The sequence below is a fragment of the Choloepus didactylus genome, chromosome 4 (genome assembly GCF_015220235.1).
Source record: "Choloepus didactylus isolate mChoDid1 chromosome 4, mChoDid1.pri, whole genome shotgun sequence".
In the NCBI taxonomy this organism is placed as follows: domain Eukaryota; kingdom Metazoa; phylum Chordata; class Mammalia; order Pilosa; family Megalonychidae; genus Choloepus; species Choloepus didactylus.
Genome location: NC_051310.1, coordinates 172,092,055 through 172,113,669, shown reverse-complemented (window position 1 = coordinate 172,113,669; position 21,615 = coordinate 172,092,055). Strand labels below are relative to the sequence as shown.

Sequence of the window (21,615 nt, the reverse complement as noted above, 5' to 3'; positions counted from 1 at the left end):
ATGATTATCTCTGGGAAGTGGGAATGAGGAGTTGTGTGTGTGTGAGAGAGAGAAAGAGAATTCTAGACCAAGCAGGAGAAAGTGAGCAGCCATGGGGTGAAAGTACTGTTTCTTTATACCATTTTAAACTGTTGGAAGCTTTTACATTAAGTATGTATTAATTTTATAATAGGAAATAAATCAGTGAAAATTTTAACATAACCTCATAAAATAAACAGAGTGCCTAGTTTACTTTTTTTTTTCCATTTTACTCAATTCTAAAGCCACAGAGGTAAAGTGGGAACTTGAAACAGTAAACCCAGATTACTCAGGTCAGACATCTACCCCTGAGAAAGAGAAGTTTTTTAACTTGAACTCTTCAGATGGGTGATCTCAGGTAGATACATTTTTCAAATTGTTACAGAAATGTCCTGACTTTCTGTGCCATTTCATACTATTAAAACAATTTTTGTAGGCTCTGTGATCTTGCTTGATCCTCATCACAATAACTGTCATTTTCAGATAAGGAAATGAAATGGGAAATTAAATCCAGAGGCAAAAGTGACTGAAGTTTATCTGAGGTCACACAGCAGGGGGAGGGGAAGAACCAGAGGCCAGAACTCTTTCCATTGTACCATGTAACGCTTTAACTCAACATTTTGCCATGGATTTTGTCAGATATAAATTAACTGTTAAATTGGTCACCAAAATTTAGATAAGTGAAATAACTGGGATATCCTGATAATATTACCACATCTCTCTTTTACCTCATTCAGACCTGTATCTTCATCCTCCCTTTTCATGATCTTAGTCTGTAATCCATAGAAACACAGGATTATAAAACATGGCCCTGGAAGAACTGACATTACCAATTATTGAAAATAATGCTATTTTCTTTCAGATTTATTTTTAGGAGTCAGTTGGTCCTATTGAATGGTGAATAACTGGCTACACTAGAGAAAAGACTGCTTTGAATATTAACTGACCACAGAATTCATTTAACCGAGACATTCATTTACATCTTGCAGTAGACAGAATGGAATGTCGGTAGAAAGAATTATCCCTTCTCCCCAGAAAGAGGCCATCACTTTTCATAGTACAGCCCACTAGAAACCGATATTGATTAACTTAAATGCTGACATCTTTTTCAAATATCCTTGGGAATAAGCTTGCACTGCAAAAACAATTTTTTTCATTCCCATTCCAAGTTGGGGATATTCAGAGCATGTTATTTGTGATGTTGACGTGCAAATGAGAACTCTAAGATTAAAATGCCACATGTTTTAATAACTTTGTCTTATATTTCCATATTTACTGCTTTTCTTATATTCCATAATTAAAATAATAGTAAAAATAATAAATAGACATCCCTGTCTAAAGCTCATGACTGTCAACAGTATTAAATTGTGCTTTCAGTTTGCATCCTAATTAAGGATGTTTGCAGGTTACTTTTGCCAAAAACAATCGGCCTTCTGTGTTGAATTTTGCCATGATATAAACGACATGTGTGGGTTAGAAATTTTCTAAGAGTGAGCAATTTTTCATATGTTCAATCTTTCTTACTTAATAAACCATTTAGACCTGTCCCTGTGGTCATTTTACTACAGAGAGCATTAAGTCAAACACCGTTTATTTTCTACTAATGTAATAGCCATAGTAGATTGCCTTTTAGAAATGCAAATGTTTTTCTTTTGGTTTTTAATATTTTATTTGTTTTGTAAATTCTGTAGAAAGTCTGAGGATAGTGCCAGAAGCATGTCAGTTTATCCGAAGAAATGTGGAAATGTGTTAGTTTTGTGACTGAGAGCTATGACCGTCCCAAAGGTGTGCACTGAGCTGAGTGAAAAATACCCTTTTGGGTTCAAGTGGAGACCTTAGACTGAGCTGTTTGTATTTCGAAAAAAAGAATCTCAGTAGAATTAGATCCTAGTAGGATTTAATTGATGACCATTTATTTTTCTGATTCTGTCTTACTCGATCATTAGTCTTACCGATCATCCGGTGATGGGAAGGGCAAGATCATTAAAGTTTCGTTAAGAACAGCTCTCCTTTCTGGTAAATCCCTGGGAGAAAACTATAAGTATGTATTATCTGTACAATTCCAGGAGATGTGACAAGATTCTGTGGTGAAAAGCAGTATCTTTCATTGGCAGTTTGCACAGACTCCCTGGGACTAGGTGGTAGGGGTGGAGATGGCATCGGGGAGGGCAGTGAGAAAGGGACCAGGAGTTCAGACAACTTCTTAATTAAACTTCAGACCCCAATTTCCCAAGCAGGCATCACCCAAGTGGATGGAAATGAGGTGCCAAGAGCTCTAGATTCTCAGTGTTTCATTCTATTCATTCATTCCAAAAACATTCATGGAACATCAACCATTTGCTGGGCACCATCTTCCTAAGAATCAGCACTTCCCCTGCCTTAATGGGGCTTACAGCCTAGTAGAGGAGACTGACAATAGATCATTGCAATTGTGGTAAGTGTCGTGAAAGACAGCTGTCAAGCTGTGAGAATTTATAACAAAGGATCCTAATCTAAACCCATGGTGCAGACGTTGGGGGTGGGGGTGGGGGTGTAAGAAAAGCTTTCCTTCAGAAAGGATGTTTAGGCTGCAGCCTCAAGGATGAGGGGTAATCAGGCCAAGATGAAGGGGATGAACAGACTAGACAGAGAGAAGAATAAGGTGTGTGTTCTGGTTTGCTAATGCTGCCGGAATGCAAAACACCAGAAAGGTATTGGCTTTTGTAAAAGAGGGTTTATTTGATTACAAAGTTACAGTCTTAAGGCCATAAACATGTCCAGGCTATGGCATCAACAAGTATACTTTCACCAAAGGAAGGCCAGTGGTGTCCGGAAATCCTCTGTTAGCTGGGAAGGCACGTGGCTGGCGTCTGCTGATCCCAGGTTGTATTTCAGCTCCTCTCTCAGTTGCTGTGCATTCTTCAAAGTGTCCCTCTTGGCTGTAGCAAGCTCGTTCCTTGTGTCGGAGCTTATATAGTGCTCTAGTAAACTAATCAAGTCCCATGCTGAATGGGTGGGGCCACACCTCCATGGAAATTATCTAATCAGAGGTATCACCTACAGTTGGATGGGTCACATCTCCATGGAAACACTCATTCAAAGAATTACAATCTAATCAAAACTAACATGTCTGCCCACACAGGATTGCATCAAAGATAATGGCGTTTTGGGGACATAATACATTCAAACTGGCACAGTGTGTAACTTCCCTGATGCAGAAAGAGGTTCAGAGACCAGGGAGTAGATAAAGAATGAGAGTAGCTGATATATGGTGGACCAGGGGAGGAAGGAGGAAGTAGAGGCTGCAAAGATTAACTGGGCCAGCCTGGTTCAGAAATGTTTACTCTTCTTAAATGATTTAACTGAGGGGTATGTCTAGCAAACATTTTGCATAAGTGGAGCTATATGGGTGTGGGAAAGTTTCATTTATAAAAGAACTCCAGAAGTAGACTCTCATGAAATAAACTTGGTTCAAAGCCGCCTTCTTCTGGATCATCTGCCTACCTCCATATCAAAGAATCTCAATGTGTCCTTGCCCTGACTTCTCAACTTTTAGAATTTGGTTTTGTTTTGGGAACCTGGATTTGTTAGTTTTCCTTGGGGTCAATGCCTTTGTTGAGGCCAAAAAAAAGAAAAAGAAAAAGAAAAAAGAAACAGCTAGAGGACACCAAAACAGAAAAATCCTATTGGGTTCCTGAGGAAATATGTAAATACTTTTCTCATTTTGTATGATACTATTCAATGACATAATTGACTCTCAGTATTATCTACCCAAGTGAATATGTATATATATAAGAGGGAAAGAGAGAGAAAATAATTAAGTGATAACTATTATACTTAAGCCATAACCCATTTTGCCATTGTATGTATTTCATAATTTGAACTAAGTGGGTAAGACCTTCAACATTATTTTACACTTGACAACACTTTAAAGAACAGATAGCTTGGGGGGAAAAAGAATTTTCATGGCTATTTTCTGAATGGCTACATTTAGATGTGGAGCTTTTAACAAGGACTTTGATTTCATTCCAAAGCCCAGAGCCCTGGAAGGATAGGATCTTGGGAATACTCCACATTCCTTAAAGAATGCTTATCGATTAAACCATCTCATTTTAGTCAGTGACCTTCAGTGGAGTGAGGAGCTAGTATTTCCCCAAATTATCTCACAAGAAGAGAAAACAAACACTGCAACAAATTCTTCTGATAGTTATGAAGTGGAAACAACTGTATTTTTTAATTAAGCTTCAATAGCAGGCATTTTCATTGGGGACAAAACAGCATGATAACACGATCAGGGAAAAAATACTTTCGTCAAAGTTGTTGAGCAAAATAGCAAAAGAAAGCCAAAAAACAGCAAGAATAAAAGGTAAATACAGAGAGCTGACTTGACCCCTGGCTGACTTAGACATACTAAAACTAACACTATCTAAAATGCAAATTTCCTCTTAAAAAAAAAAGGCAGTTCACTCTCATTCAAGCTGCCTCCTTGTTCAGTTACCAGGAGATGACCATGATTTCAACACACCACATTATTTTCATGATCACCATTGCCAGCTGTGGGGAAGACAATGATGAGTTGCTATTATTTGCCTTGTGGTTGTTACCAGGTGCTTAACCAGTGTGTGTATGTCCCTCCTTTGTAATTTGCTTCTGAGTCCTTGGTTCTTTGTTTATTATGTCTTTATAAAGGTGAGATAAAGCATTTATTAAATACCTATGATGTGTCAGGGCCAGTATATACACAAAGATGAATTTGATATAATATAGACCTTTCCTTGGAGGCTCACAAGGAGGGTTTCAGGAAGAGCAGCAGAGGCTGGAGTTGGATCCTGTGAAAGATTTGAACCCAGGCAATCCGAGTCCAGACCTCATGCTCTTCATCATTGTACTACACTTCTTCATATGTGTGGATAAGTGAGCCTTTGAGTCTTTTCTTCTTCAGAATATATCCATGGTTCCTTAATCACTCTTTAAATGACATGGCTTCTGGGCCTCTGTTAGTCCGCCTTAGGTTTGTCAATGTCAGTATCAGAACTGGACACAATACTACAGTTTTGAATTGATTAAGTGAAAGGATCAACTCTTCCTGTGATCTGAACATATGCCTTTCTTAATGCAGATGAATATTTTACGGAGTTGGATTTTTGGGGCATTTGTTAGAGAGGGAGGGAGGGAGAATGGGTATTACTTTTACATCACAGTTTTGTCATGTGTAAATCTTTATGGCCAGTTAAAGGCCTCAGATTACATGAATTGCAATCAAATCAAGTCTCTCAACCCAAACTGTTGCAGGTGCCTAACTCAGAATTTTACTTTCATTGTGCTTATACTTCATGTTGTGGATTCAGTTCAGAGCTAGAGCCTGTGATGATAATTTTTAATGTTGAGTTCTTCATCTGTCATTTTAGCTCCCCTGCCAATCTGTGTCATCAGCAGAGCCAATAAGTAAGCCTTCCACTTCTTCATCCAGGCTCATCCGGCCTTGCTTTAGGCTGCCACATGGACACAACTCCCCAGAAGAAGAGCCATTTTGTTTGGTCACATGAGAATCCCTCTGGCTATACTCTCATCCATCCTCCACTCAGTGCCTCATTCATCAGGAAATCATGGGAGATTTTTCCAGATAGTTTTTGGTAGTTAAGGTGTGCAGGTGATTCAAAAGGGAATGGAACTTTCAAACATTTATTGCTAGAGTGGATTTTCTGCAATTTCTTGTTGCCAGTATTCATCCAGAACCTCATAATTGTACCACCTCTTGCTTATAGCCTTGAGGAAATGAAAGACTGCACCCTGACCACCCTTTTAGCTGTGGACGCTGATGTGCTACAAAGGGCCAGAATAAATTAAAATACAGAACCAATGTGTGCCATTAGACAAACTGAGCATGTATAAGACTAGGGAAATAACTATGATAGTCCTATTCAAATTGGTTTTTACTACTTGTTTATATGTAATCTAATTACTGAGTATTACATTTAGTAAAATGCTCTATTCTTTTTGAATCACCCTGTTATGGCCATGACATTCTCTTCATCAAATAATTTACTAACCCAGTGGGGGAAGGGAGCAAAACAAAAGAGTTCTACAAATTAATACTTTTGAGATGCCCTAAAAATCATGTGACTCCTCACAGACTCAACCCATGGTCCTTAATTTTCCTATCCAAAAGTTTTTGTGGCAATCGCGAATCACTTCTGAACAATAATTTTAATTCTTTGAATAGCAAACCTAATTTAGCAATTCTTAACAAGCAGCGTCAAATCCATTCTGGAACATCTAAGGCCAATCCTGAATAGAGACTATTCCCATCAAGGTGCTCATTTTAAGGTTGTCTGGGGAGCCAGGTGGACTGATTTCAAGCTAGGTAATTATTGAGCTAAATCAACTCAAGGCTAAAATCAAAGAAGGCCTCAGATTTGGTGTGGTACCAAAAGGAATTAAAAAATGAATGAATTACAGAGAGCAAAGGAATTGTGATTTGGGTTGACTAGGTGGGAAGAAGATCTAAGACTAGGCCTTTATGCATATATTAATGCTGCTCTCTTAAACGAAAAGCCCCATCATTACACTCTTTTCAGCCCTCCCTTTTGGGGAGCAGCAGGCCTCCTGCCCAGACTCCTAAACACTCCCCCACCTTCACTGGACTCACTAGCTAAAAAGCCCTCCCCGCTAACCCTCTCCTTCTGGCATATCTATGTGGAATGTCTTCTTGAAGATGCCAGACCCTAATCACAAAGGCCAGCAAGATGGGCGAAGACCCACTGTTTATCAAGCAAGTAGCCAGCTGGAGGTAAAAGGGGAGGCATTTGCTTCTTTTGATCAAGGTATTTTGAAAATATAAAACTCATCCATAGATGGGAAAATACTACTTGTAAATAAATATTTAAAAGGAACTATGTTTTAAAGTATGAAGAATAAAAGGCTATTTCAATAACGGTTTTTAAATCCTAAGAAATTGCTTAGCAAATGATGACAGTTGCTTGCTCTTGCCACTGAGCAAAGAACTCGCATGAAATAGTTTAGACTTATGCATGGGAAATACAGATTAGATACAAGGAAGTCTCCTGATTAGAGCTAATGATGGAAAGACTTTGGGAATTTTTAATAAAAGAATATGTTTTTCAACAATATTGATATTCAGTTACATAATTTAGGTGTGATCCATCCTAAATATTTGACTTAGGCTAAGTGACATCTTGAGTTCACTTTAGTCCTGTTATTTTGGGATTTCATTTCCTACCGCTCAAGTCTTCCCTTGCACTGAGAGGTGATCTCATGGGATGTTGAATTAGAGTTCAGTCCTATGAGGCCAGCCTGTCCCTAATTCTACTGGCTGATGTGTGAAAGTCTCAGGCTTCTCAGTGCTTTGGCTTTGTCACCTTTAAATAATTAAATCTTGGCTCTCTTTGGAATAATTCAAAATTGTATCCCTTTGTAAGTAGGAAATTTCTCTAACTGTCATTTATCTCACCTCATCTGCACAGGGATGTTGGTAGGCTTAAATATACAGAAAGTGTTTAACCTAGTGTCTGGCAGGTAGTGAATATCTTACCTTCGTTTTCTTCTTCTTCTAGTTTTTGAAATAGAATAATAGAAATTATTCTATTTCTCCAGCCAGAGGGCTAGCTATTCACAATGAGTGATGACTTATGATAATGAGATGTCTTCTGATGACTTCCAAAACACCCAAAGAGTGACCAAGTTTTTAAGTTAACTCATTTGAGGCAGAAGCTAGCTACTGTCTCACACAACTTTGATAGTGAAATCCCAGGAGTAACTTCCCTTTCCCCACTCCATGTTTCTCCCTGCCCTTTATTCACACCTCCACTTCAGCACTGATCAAATTGTACCATAATTACTATTTATTGCCAACCCCACCCCTACATCCCCACCATCTGGGCCATTTATCTTCATACCCATATCTAGGTATAGGACCAGGTATTTATAGACAGCCAATAGATGTTTGTTGTCCAAATACACACCAATGAATGATGGATGAGAAGGAATATGACATAATGGTTAAGACCATAGGCTCAGAGGTCAGAACAACCTGGGTTCAAATCTGGGCTCCACCTCTTGCAAGCAGTGTGATCTTGGACTTGACTCTTTAAGCCTCATGTCCTTATCTGTAAAATGGTGTTAAATACTTAATTCATAGGATTGTTGTATAATCTACATGTTTTGTATATATTTACATATAAGCTTGTATGTGTATATGTGTGTGTGTCTGTATATATATAGCTTAGCACAGTGTTTGGTACATATTAAGCTCTCAATAAGTAACCATTAATAGCAGTATTTCTCATAAAGTTATGGAAAATGATATAAATACCATAAGATGTGTACTATTTAATTGTTGTGATTGATTTTATTGTTATTTATGGTTATTGACAAATAACCATATTGGCAAATATGGGATGATTCACTGATAGCCAATATAGAATGACCTGTTCAAACTAGTTATCTATGTATCACTTAGACTGAGTTATCCCACAGATGTGCAAAATATATTTTTGCTATAGACTGAGCAAAGTACTTACCAACACCTCCAGAAGCATTCAGAGCCAATGGTTAAGATTAGTCTTAGAATATCACTTATCCAGCCCAAGGATCCAAAGAGGATGAACAGTTAACTTCAGTAAAGCAGTGGTTCTCAGACTTAAGCATCCATCAGAATAATTTGAAGGACTTGTTTAAACAGATTGTTGGGTTCCATCCCCGGAGTTTTGAATTCAGTAGGCTCCAGGTGGAACCCCGATTTTCATTGTCTAAGAATACAAATGATAGTGATCCTGGGACTACATTTTGAGAACTACTGAGTTAGCAGATATAGTTTAGATGTCAAGGACCTGGCTCTAGAGTGCGAATGTGTACAGAAATCTTTTCACTAAGGTGAATTGCCTGACAACTTTCATGAAAATTGTGCTTCCTGTTTTCAGCCCCAATGTTCTGAACCCTGCACTGCCCTTTTTAAACTTAGTGTTAGGGGAAATGGTCTCATGAAGTTGTATTTAAGCTTTTATGAGCCTGATAAAATCTATAGACACTCTCTCTAGAAAAGTTCATGTACACATACATAGAAGCATTACTTATAATTTCAGGAGGTTCATAGACACTTCTCCTACTAGCCCACTCATTGACCCTTAGGAGTATCAGGAAAAAAACATGCCCTGCAGCAAAATCCTCTTGGATGTAACAAAAACTCTCTTCTTATACTTAAACTTTCAGTTAACTTATTTGTAAAATAGAAATAATGATAGTTCTTACCTCAGTGGTTGTGAAGATTAACTGATGTAATGCATGGAAATTTGCACTTAGTGGTATGTGGCACAAAATAAGTGTTTAAATGTTTGATGCTATTATTATCATTACATCTTCTGTGAGTGGGAGAAGGGATGTTGCTAACTTTGAGTGAGGAGCTGGTGGGAAAGGAGGAGGTCCGAGGGGAGGCTGGGAATGTTTCTTCCTCTCGGGATGGGGCGAGAGGGTTGACTGTAGCAGAGTCTTCTGTCCTGGGTGCTGCCCAGTGGCTTCCAAAAGCAGGGGTCAGGGGTGACTAGGCCCCAGCTGTCCCTGCTCCTGGCCCAGGTCAGCCCCGCTCGACCTGGTCCTCTTCAGCTACCAACACCTCAGCCTCAGTAAGGCCACCAGTCCCACCACCCTTCCTTTTCACCTCCAAGAACTCACTCGGGCTCGATGGAATGAGTTCGCTGTACTGCTTATTGCTTACTTTCTCCTCTGACCCAGTTTCCCAAGTTAACAAGCCTCATTTCATAGAACAGAAAAGGATAATTCTCTGATGGGTTTTTTTGCCCCTTAAGGCACCACTTGCCTGCGAGGTAACTCCAAAATGTTATACAAACCCTCTCTGCTGTGGGGTTTTTACCTTCAAAAATCATCTTACTGGGATGCACAGTGCTTTGAGAACCTCAAAGGAAAATTCCTAAGTAAATAAAAAATTATAACTTCAAGGAGGAGGGTTGGGGTTTTCTCTCACACCACTGCCACTGCCCCCCTAGGAGTACTGGGGTCTTGGGCTGCTGACAAGGAAGTTGTTCTTGGGGCAGTTTGGATGGGCTCAGCAGCATCTCAGGTTCTAGGGAGTCTATCTCTGTATGACTCATGAGCCTGCTCAAGCAGCAGCTATGAAAGGCCCTGTCATACCGTGACTGCCAGGAGAACAGTTTCCAGGAGAAATGCTCTTTCCTGGCCACATGGTGCTAGTCAGAATGCCAAGGAGGGCTCTGATCCTTTGGGTGGCTTTTGTGCAATGGTTCTCTGGCCACTGCCACTAGAGGGGCTCCCCTTACCTTCTCTCCATGTGGATTCCACCCATTTTACCCCTTGCCCCCAATCTTCTCCGATCTTCTCCTTGCCTGTCCTATAGAACTTCTCTTTTGATTATTAAGACCTAATTTGAAACCCAAAGCATTGAACATTACCTTTTTCTCTCTCTTTGTGACCCTGCTACAATAATACTCATTTTTCTTGAAGCAAGTAGATGCCTCTGCCTACTAGGGGAAAGGTGAAGAAGTGCAAGAAAGAAAAGCCCAAAGACTAATATTTCAAGACCTTACTCCATACCCATTGCATTATTTTGCCAAAAAATTGGTCAACAGCTGCCATCTCATGCTGCTCCCTATGAGTCACTTAGCAGTGTGTCTGACCAGCCCAGGGTTGGCTCTATGTCCTGAGAGTCAACTCATGCACCTGAAATATTCCACTGTCCAAATGTCTGATGCCTTGCCATGCCCCATGTAATGACACCTGGCAGAAAGACAGAAATATAAAGTTCTAATAGCAGCTCATTTCCAGGCTAGCAGACACTGAGTCTTGAGAAAGTGAATAAGGGCTAAACCTCATTCTTTGTTTCCTGCAAAAACAAATAAATAAGTACATTGGTGAGCCAATGCAGCAAACATTTATTTAGCACCTACTATTGCATTCCACTGTGCAACAGATGACACAAAAAGGAACACATGCTCCTGTCTGAACAAGCTCACATTCCAGAATGGATTCAAAATACAAAAATAAACCAAACACAAGGTGGGCTGCAGCAAGAGTAGAGAGTGTTTTACAAGTATAAAGGAGAGAGAAATTAGTTTTGCCAGGGGGTAGCCATAAAATTTTCTTGGTCAAGATAGGATTTAAGCTAGACCTTAAAGGAGGAGTGGGACTGCAATATGATAGAGAAGGACATTCCAGGCTGTGGGAGTAGTTTGAAGAAAGGTATAGAGTTGGGAAAGTGCTCAGCATATTCAGATAGTTATGAATTAATCCATGTGAGTATAGTATGGGTTGGGAGGGGGGTGTAGGATTTGAAGCTAGAAAGATAAGTTGGAAGCTTATCATGGAAAAGAAGCCAAATGCCAAGTTGAGGTGCTTTGTCTTTATTCTCCATGCAGTGGGGAACTCTTGAGGGTCTTTGAGGAGGCAGATACCAGAACCAGTTGTTTTTATAAAAAGAGAACCCTGGTGCCACTGTGAAGAATAGATGATAGAAGGGAGGAAGGCAGCAAGACCTAGTGAAGTTAATTGGAACTGGAACTAGAGCCAGAGAAGTGGGAGTGGTCAGGAGGAGACAAATGGGAGAAGCATTTGAGAGGCTGTGTTCATTTGAGGATGGTTGGAGACAGCAGCAAAGAAAGCAGAAGAGAGCTGAGAGGGCTCTCCTTGGCACCACCTAGTCCCAGACTGGACTGCTGGCCTAAGGCAGACCATAGGATCATGGGAAGAGACTGACCATGGCCCCCGAGACCTGATGGTGAAGGATATACCCTCTTGGACATCCCAAGAGGACTCTTCTCTGCCTTAGAATGCCCAGAGGGCTAGAAAGGGACCATCTGCTTTGCCTGTGTGGGGCATCAAAATCACTTTTTCCCAGTCACAGGTCCTCAGCCGGGCAGCCTCAGAAATGCTGAAAAGTTTTCAAAGCAATTCCCAGGCACCTTCCGAAGAGATTTGGATCTGGGAATCTGAGGTGGGTCTGAGGTGTGGCCCCACATCTGTATTATGTAAGGTGCCCCAGGTGACTCTGATGCCCGGCTGGATTTGAGGTCTACTGTGGGACCTTATTATTGTGCTGGGAAAGGTTGCATAGAAAACAGGTTCAACACTTCCTAATACTAATGAACAAAATGATGGCTTGAAGACCTTAGGTTTTGGTCTCCAACAAAGTGTCTCAAGCACAATGACCTCCATTGAGTTACTTGGCTTACCCTCCATCCCCAACTCTGCTCCTCAGCAGACACATCAGGAGATGGGAGAGGTTAAATGCTTAACTATGTCCCTTGAACTTTCCAAAAGGACAGTGCACATTCAAATCATCATTTGTTCTCTTGTCCTCAATTGAAAAAAAGAGAGAGCTTGGCTGTGTCTTAGGGATGACACACAAATGTCTTACTACACGTAGGTGCATTGAGTCTTAAAAAAACAGGCAGCATAATAACTATCCATTTTCTACCTGGGTTGTACAACATTTATAGCACTTTTACTTACATTTATCACTTTTATTTCTCAGAATAATCATACAGTACAGAGGTAAGACTGTTGTTAAATACTTCCCTTTTATACACTGGGGAGACTGAGGCTCTGAGTGATTCAGCAACTTGTCCAAGGTCAGAAAACCAGAGCTGGTCCTGAATCCATGGTCCTCTCAAGCTCCCACCTCCAATTCTGCTTCTGTGCCATAATGGAGAGGGGTAATATAAAGGCATTTTTCTCTCCTTGTAAAAGAGAAAAAGGGGGGGAGAAAGGGATTATTTAAACACACCTCTCTCATACTGCAATCACTGCATTGTTTTCCCTGTTGAAACACCCTGTTGGTTTTTAAATCCCTTTAAACCTACCCGGCACCTGTATGGCCCAGATCCAAGATTATTACCGAACCTTCACTTTTTCTATTTAGCCACATAGGAGTTTCTGCGATGGTAACTGGCTCTTGGTTCAGCTGAAAGTTTCAGAGCCTCCAGAAATTTTCTTCTTCCATAGAATCTAGAAGCATGCAATGTGTAGATCTTTTTTTGTAGTTTCTTTTTTTTTTTTTTCTTCCCCTCATTAAGCAAGGTATGCTTTCCCCTCTTTAGTTTTCCTGCTGGAAAAAATACTATTAATGGCACAACCCTGTATTTCTCCTCTGTGAAGATCCCTAAATACTGACTAAAAGAGAGGACTGGGGAAGGAAAGGGGGTCTCAATCAGCAGCTTAGGGTACATGATATGACCTTTCTTCAGGGCAAGAACTGGGGCTAAAAACATAATGAGAACTTCCCAGCAAATTCATTATAACAAAGTATAATGTGAGCTCAGTGGGCATAAAAATAGGCTGAAGGAAAGTGACTCCCACATAAGACCTAATTAAATACTTTGATGTCAGAAAGCAGAGCAGGGAGGGGTGGAAAATCAAATCAGACCAATTTGAAGGACCTAAATTCAAACGGAAAGAAGAAATTCTCCCTCTCTCCCTCCCTCCCTCTCTCAATCTCTCTCCCTCCCTCCCTCTCTCTCTCTCTCTCTCTCTCTCTCTCTCTCTCTCTCTCTCTCTCTCTCTCTCTCTCTCTCTCTTTCTCTCTCTCTCTCTCTCCACCCCCTCGCTGTTTTTCTTCCTTTCTTCCTTTGCCATGAAGGAAGAGTAAGATACAGGAACAATGGGTTGTAAATTCTTCAGCCAATTAGTCCAGGGACTTACTACTGTTTATAATGCACAGAATGTCACAGGCTGGTTTGCAGCCACCCTGAGTTGGTTTGTTAATAACAGGAAGCTAGCACTTCTCAGTACAGTGGATCAGCTACACGTGAAAATAAATGCAAAAAACCTGGAGGGGAATAGCAGCAGACCGAGAGTAGCCTTGATTTAATTTAACATTTGGGGGTCCACACACAAATGAGCATTTTAGTAGGCTTCATGGTGGAAGTTGCTGTCATTTGTAAAATATTCTGGCCAATTAGCTAATAGTGTGCTTGGATTTCTCCTGTTTTGATACAGTAATACTAAGTACATTGTGAAGCCCAATTATACAAATCATCCCCATATGCCATACCAGTCTTTCTTTATGAACTGTGTTTATAAATCCTGTGTGAGGAAATGTGTACTTCAGCAATTTAGACCATGTGTAAAAACACAGCCAATGGGATTGTCAAGAAAACAAGTTCCAGCCTAGGAAATCCTAATGTGTTCCGCTGGAATAACAGGAGGGTGCCGGGGAGTGCAGTGCTCTGTTTAAATACATATCGCTTTATAACGTTTAACCTATTTAGGGGCTTCCGCTTCCTTTTCTGTTATTTTGTTCTTCTTTTCTTTTAGGATCCAACCTTAGAGTTTTTGAGAAAATTTGGGATTGGTCTTCTCTCCGGGACAATAGCCTCAGTCATTAACATCCCTTTTGATGTTGCCAAAAGTAGGATTCAAGGGCCTCAGCCAGTTCCTGGAGAGATCAAGTACAGAACCTGTTTTAAAACAATGGCAACAGTCTATCAGGAAGAAGGGTAACGTATACTTATTTTAATAAATGTGCAAAGCTCAAGTATTGTTAAAATCACACTTCCATGTTGATGCCAGCCATTAAGCCCTCCTCAATTAGAAATGTGTCTGAGAAGCTCCATGGAATATATGATAAATTCTGTGAGATAATATGATAATGAGATATTAGTAAAATGTTCTTATACCATTAAGAACCATGAGCCACAACTATACAATATGCTATATATTTGACTCAGAATGCTAAAATGAACTTTTTAACTGCCAATTTGCATACTATGCCATTGACTTTTATATGCCCTATTGTATGGGAAGGGGAATAACTGTCTTCTGACTGTAAATATAATGTAATCAATGCAATGGTCTTTATTTTGTTTTTTTGTTTTTTTTTTTTTTCGGTCTCACTTCTGACTCCTCATCCCTCCTCATCCACAGCTGATTTTCAAGTAAATAAGTAATATGTTATTATTTTGATCTAAACTGCATCATATATCCTAATGAGAGGACTGTTTGTGGTCCTTTAAATTCAATTACAAAAATCATTTTATCCATGTACACAGCTGTCTTGAAAGTAAGACCTGTCTTGAAAGCAAAAACCATCTCGCTGATGAAAGTCATGTTTCTGATTGGACAACATCAGCATAGCTTGGGTAATAAAGAATTGATTAATGCTTTCCCCTCGTCCAATTTGCTGCAGAGAATACTAAGCCAGATACAGTCTGGTTTGGAATGTTTGTGATTTCAAATAATTCTTTTGGTACATGCTGGGCTAGCATCTCAATCAAAATGAAGTACAACTTGATTTTATTTTCAGCATAAGAATGCTGCTCTTTTCTTTCCGGTTATAGGTTTTTAGCTTTGTACAAAGGCCTGATTCCCAAGATTATGAGACTTGGACCAGGTAATGGTGTTTTCATTATTTATAACCTTCTTGCTTTACTGCTCTAGTGTCTCTTTTTTATTTGTGTCTATCAGCAACACAATAAAAGTTTACCACAGTGTGAAAGACGGAAACCTTGAGGATATAAAGTTGTCTATGAGTATTCAGGATACTGAAGGAGTCCATTAGAAATGTTCTACATCTGTTTATAAAGTACTATTTGTGACACTGCTGGAAGCTGATAGAAGCCAAACCTCAGCTAAAGTCAACAGGAAAGTATACATGGCCAGTTGGAGCTTGAGTGATTACAGGGATATATGGTGGCTTCTTTCTCAAGTGGTCGATTTTCGTTGAGTGGAGGGCCCCCCAATAAAACTTCCCTTGTTTCCTAGTTCCTTCTTGCTCCTGCCTCAACTTCGTTTCAAAAAGAGAAAGGACAACTTGCCTCCACAAGCTGCAAGAGCCACTTGTCTTCACAGTCACTTGTGGTGAAGCCACAGCCTGGCGCTCACCTTTTCTGGCCTCCATCAGCATGACTGGGAAGCTTCTGGCTCAGGGCCTTACCTCAGGATGCTAGCCCACAAAAAACCGGCTGCCATTCCCACAGGGAGAGTCAGCTGCCTCTATGTAAATAGATAAGAAAATAACTGCTGCAGACTCAACCGCCTGGGCAAATAGTCTTGGATTATAAGCAGCTTTGTGAATAAGTACCAAAGTATGCATCAGAGCACACAAATTTTTTTATCAGACCACACTCATGTACTTACACATCCTGGTAATCTTTCCTAGAACCTTCTCTCACTCCACTCCTCTCTCCCTTTCCTGTTCCTTCCTCTTAACGCCAACATCCTTCTACCATACTCGCACACCTGCACACTTACCTTTAGATCTCAACCCAGGGAACCAGCATTCCAACCAACCTGAGCTATAGAAACATAGTCTGTAAATTAGAGCTGGTGAACAGTTCGCATGTTCATGTATTTAGAAAACACTTCCACAATTCCCAATCCATCTGTCCTAGCCTTTCTAGACATTTAAGCATGGACTTTGTTTTGTGTTTGAGATTGAGGCCTTCCGTTAGTCATTGGCCCAGTTGTGCTCAGGATCAATATGTGTCCATATTTTGACACGAAAGGATAAATAGAGATTATCCCACAAGGTATAATAAAGAACACTGGGGATTTTGTGCATCTCTGTAAATATTTGGCATTTTCCTTTACCACACAGTAAAAACATACTAGTAGACCCTAGTATTTGAGAAAATCACAGGCCTGGCCCTAAATCAGAAGGGGATGGGCCTAAAAAGGGTAGTGACCAGAGACAGTTTAGCTAAAATAGTAATTAACTGGAACCTTAATCCAAAACTCTTAAATAATCTGACCCCAAGTTTTGTTAGAGGCTTGCAAATGTTTGGTTGGCTTTTTAAAATGTTTTTGCATGAGGTGTCGTCAATTGCTGTGGTGTTAAAGCCAATGAAAAGGGTTGTTGCGGACTCTGTCCAGGCTAAACAAAACTATGAATAACTAGAAACCTCATTCAAGGATTGGCCTCTACTCTCATTCCAAATGTGCAACTTCAAAGGAAAGGAAAAGTAGAAAGGTAAGACTTTTGAGTTAAGGTTAAGATTAAAAAGCAAACAAACAAACAAAAAGACAGGAAAGAAAGATAAACCTAGAATTTTCACCCTTCATTCTAGAGATGCATTCAACCTAATTCCCACCTTATTTCTGGAATAGTTCTATGTGACTAACAATCAGATACCTCCCACAAAAGGAGAAACTCAGAGTTTGTGGTTTAAACTCCTAATATCACTTGGCTGAAAACTAATCCAATTCTGCATGTTCTTGTCTTACATTGTAAAGAGTAAAAGCTGCAGCTAAGTACATATACCAACCCTCTGCAGTGTGTTCCTTTGTGTTTGCCTGAGCTCTAAGAGCGCTGTAGCAGCTGAGAGGGTTGTAATAAAACAGCTTCTTCATGGGTTAAAAATGAAAATTTCAGGCTGATAATTATCTTAGGTATATGGTTACACAAACATGTGCAGCCTGTAGATTAAAAAAAAAAAAGCATATGGCAGTCATGTACAAAATAACTAAGATCAAAATCAAGTTCTATTTCTTCCTGTCAGAAGTCAATCTTCTATTCATGCAACCAAGTCTTCTCTATGTTGTGCTCAGGATATTCCTCCACATCTTGATTTTGTAATATTTTTCACACAGTTAGACATGAAAGGAAAGAGATTATCCTAAAGGTCACAGGACAAGCGCTATTACTGCATCAAATAGAACACAAAATCATCCAGAAACAAATATTTCTCCCAATGACTAGGTATGCGGCAGCCTCAATGCCTGTTTTCCTGTATCATATTCCTTTCCACATATTGCATAGCAAGCCTCTTTGCAACCAGTTATATAATTGTGGTCTCATGCCACCCAACCCCCATGAACAAATTTTCAAGTTCAATCCATATAGATCCAAGACAGATAAAAGGAAAGAAAGCTAGCTTTTAACCTCCTTTGGTTAAGTTTTGTAATACAGATTTTTTAAAAAATTCAGAAGCTATTTTTCACATTGCAAATCCAGCTCGAAAGCTGTAAGAGAAAACCAGACTCATAAGTAAAGCACCATTTTAGGGATTTCCTTCTCGAATGCAACTAAGACAATGCTAATTATGGACTGAAACAGATAAATCCTTTGCCTACATATGAAGAATCTGAAGGTTTCTGTTCACAGGAAAGCCACATGCCCTTACATGACCAAATATGTCTATATTTATTTACTTTTAAAAATTACAAGTGCCTGAAAAAGAATCTGATGAGAAATGATGAAAGTTATAGAAACTCATGGGAAAAAATGTATTTGAAGACTCAAGATGGTCTTGATTTTTACCCTAAGAATTTTCCACAATAGTTGTCCATATATATGTATATTTATATGTATATGTATATGTATATCGGAGCTGGAGAACTCATGATTCTGGACAGCTTCTGCCTGATAGGTTACACGGGACTTCATGGGTTCAGAAGCCCAGTGGGAAAGACAATATTTCACAGGAATTGTGATAAACCACCAGGTCTTTCCTTTTCTAGGTGGTGCGGTGATGCTGCTGGTTTATGAATACACCTATTCATGGCTTCAGGAGAACTGGTGATTGTGTATGAAGTGTTTTACCCCTTGAGATAATGGGCAATTGCTATGTAGCACCATGAAGCGGAAAGAATAGATCAGCTAAGCTAGGCATTTAATTAAAAAGGGGAAGACATTTGCTCCAGAACAAAACATATTGTGATACTTTAAAAATTATCTTTAGACAATTTAAGGTTGATAATAAAACTGTGAGAAGAAAAATAATAGGAAGCAATGAGATGTAAACTGGATATAGAACAACATAAATCAGATCTATTTCATAAAAGCAATGCAAGTTTTGTCACATAAATTCTTCTTACATTGCTTCACAATGAAAATTCACTGTATTGAGAATTATTTTTTTCTGAGAGGTCGAGAAGTGCTTGAAGTAAATTCTTGAAAATGAATCATTCTGTGGCCAGTTCATTAAGAATTACTCAAAGAAAGACTGGATAAAAAATTTTAAGCCAAAATTTAAAGTTTTTATAAGGAATTAAATTCTTCCATAAATAATATTTGAAAGTCACAAGGAAAAATTTTTTAAGTGCACTAAAATGCCTTTTTTAATGTTTATTTTTTATGAGCGTTACATTAGAAATGTAAATCTTTTGATTTTCTTTAGTAATAATACACATCTCAGTGATATTTTCCTAAATCTATTTTATATTTCAAACTGTTGTTTAAAGCACATCATATTAGTAATCATGATATATGAAGTCTTTTTTTACAAGTGGAAAATAGGAAATTATATTAAACTACTTCCCTTTGTGTTAGTTGTCTTTGAGGACAAGTTTTATTGCTGAAACTTTTTCATGTTAAATCATAAATTGGAATCCCTCCTTCAGCCCGTTTGTGTGGTCTGCATTTTCATCCAAATGCCTTTGCTCAGAACTCTTACTTATGCCATTCTTAAGAAAAATATGTAGAGTAAAACTACATTTCCAGGGTAGTAGTTTTAAGTGACAGCTCAGTTGTGAAGTCTGCTGTCTGCAATGTTAAAATATGTATTATGAAGGGGAAAATGTTTTAAAATAGAATTACATTCTTAGCATTTTCAAAGATTTCTGTACTAACATGCACTCCAAAAAAAAAAAAAAAATCACACTAGCTTTTATATCTGTACTCTGAAATGATGCTGCCTCAGTAGCTAAAGTCAACAAAATATCTGCATGTTCCAGATGACACCTGTTCTTAACTACTACTGTGGGATATTTCTACTTTAAGGATATTTCAGTTAAGCATTTTGAAAATAAAAAGTAAAAGATAACATGATAATTATTACATTTTATTAATATAGAGCATTTGAAGTATAAAAATAAAAGGCTTTTTGACATACTCTATATACATACACAGCCTTCTGTTGTACATCCTTTCCAACGTGTTTTTTTTTTAATTTATGTTTCAGCCCAATATTCAATGAAAGGGTCATTAAAAGCAGAAAAACTAAGAGAAATAAGGATGTGTATATGTTGCACAACTGCAGTCTATCTTTGCAGATAATGCTCCTGCATCCTGTGAGAGAGAGTAGTGCCTGCGTAGAGTCCATGAAATTGAACCTTTAACCTCTCCATGTGGATTGGATGGAAAGGATCTCTGACGAGTGCATTTGCAACCTTAAAAACACTTTCACCCTCTGAGAAACAGAGGAGATAAGTCAACATTAAACAATAATAATTTTTTAATCAAACAGTCCCAATCCCATATCCCATCCCATTCTCCTAACCTTATTTTTAAAAGTGGCTATAATCATAATTTGCTTTGAATAGCAAATTGCATTTGGGCCTTCTGTTTTCTTTTTTTAATTTACTCCATGTGAATTCACTGTTGTTAAGAAAAGATTTAGGAGGAAAAAAGAAAAGAAAAAAGAAAACCTTGATACCATTAACAATAGATTTTTTAAAATACAAGAACCAGAAAAAATATATAAATATCACAATAGCAAGATATTTCTTAATTTAGATAAAGAAAATAACATTTAGTTGTGTTTCCATACAAACAATTGAGATTTTTAAAAGGCCTCTAGAGCCACCGTAAAACATTTGAAAAGGAATAATTCTGTACTTTATGTCAGATTTTCTGGATAGCAGGAGAGTCCCTGTACGATATAGTTTTAAAATCTCCACCAAAATATTGAACTGATACCTTTGCTCCATTTGATTTATAGTCTCATTTTTCACCAGACTGGGAACTCCAGATGTCAATGGAGTTTTACAAGATCAAAGGTAGAGTATGGCCCTGAGAGTTCATCTGCTCCTTCTGCTTATTCTGCTCAAGTTATAATCCTCTGTTTGTAGCACTGTATTTCAGTTGCTTTAGAAATAAATGCAGTTCAAAGCTCTCCAAAAGATATCTGCTGCTTGAAAAAAGCAGTCCCTTGAACATAACTTGTGTGTCAGAAATCTGCTTACTGTTTATATCCTGGTGATTTGAAAACCTCTCTAGCTAATCTAGCCATCTGAGTTTTAAATGAAGCCATGAAACCAATGTGGTGGAACTGGATTGCCACGTTGGCTGTGCACAGCACAGATAGGAAGAAATAAAAATCAAGTAATGAATGCATCTCTAACATCCATATCTAGTGATGTGCCCCTTTAGTTATTGCACAGAATTAATACCCCAAAGAACACAATATATTAATATTCCAATAGATGCATTGTACCAATTTTTAAAATGTATTTTCAAGCCTATATTGCCAAGAAAAGAACAAATTTCTAAACAGAAGATATAAGAACTGTAGAATTCGCCCAAGAAAATCAATTGTTTTAAAATACAACACATAATTGCACGCTCACACACACATATATCCCACGGCTCTATTATTAACGTTAAAGGGAAAAATAAATTGGTCTGGAAAGATTTATCAGTTAAACTGTGTCCTGTAACTCCAGAAATGAATAAAGGGAATTTGGTAAAATTAAATAGCATTTGTATTTCTAATACCACCACCAGTTTACCTATACGTGAAACATGCTTCTGAACAACAATGTAAACTTCACAGCAAGCCATTTTTACATTCATTGGAGCAGAATTTTTCTTAAATTACAACATGATTTCGGGTTGAGATTGCTGAACACACAGGTAAGCCAACAAAACAGTACAATTTCGTTTCACAGTGGTTTTCTTAACAAAAAGTTCAT

General features: G+C 38.6%; 1 protein-coding gene across 8 annotated transcripts in view; it reads left to right on the top strand.

Annotated features, from left to right (window-relative positions):
- The window catches only part of SLC25A21 (solute carrier family 25 member 21), a 489,133-nt gene extending 469,305 nt beyond the window's left edge, over positions 1–19,828 (top strand). For 6 of the 8 annotated variants that reach the window (XM_037834862.1, XM_037834865.1, XM_037834868.1 and 3 more), the window contains 3 exons: positions 14,299–14,480; positions 15,321–15,373; positions 18,442–19,828. In XM_037834862.1, coding sequence (XP_037690790.1) covers positions 14,299–14,480; positions 15,321–15,373; positions 18,442–18,503 — 297 coding nt within the window. In that variant the 3' untranslated portion in view covers positions 18,504–19,828. Of the gene's footprint in view, positions 1–14,298; positions 14,481–14,907; positions 15,026–15,320; positions 15,374–18,441 lie in introns of those variants that run through there. The other 2 variants (XR_005216541.1, XM_037834867.1) reach the window with 2 other exon arrangements.
- The last annotated feature ends 1,787 nt before the right edge of the window (positions 19,829–21,615 follow it).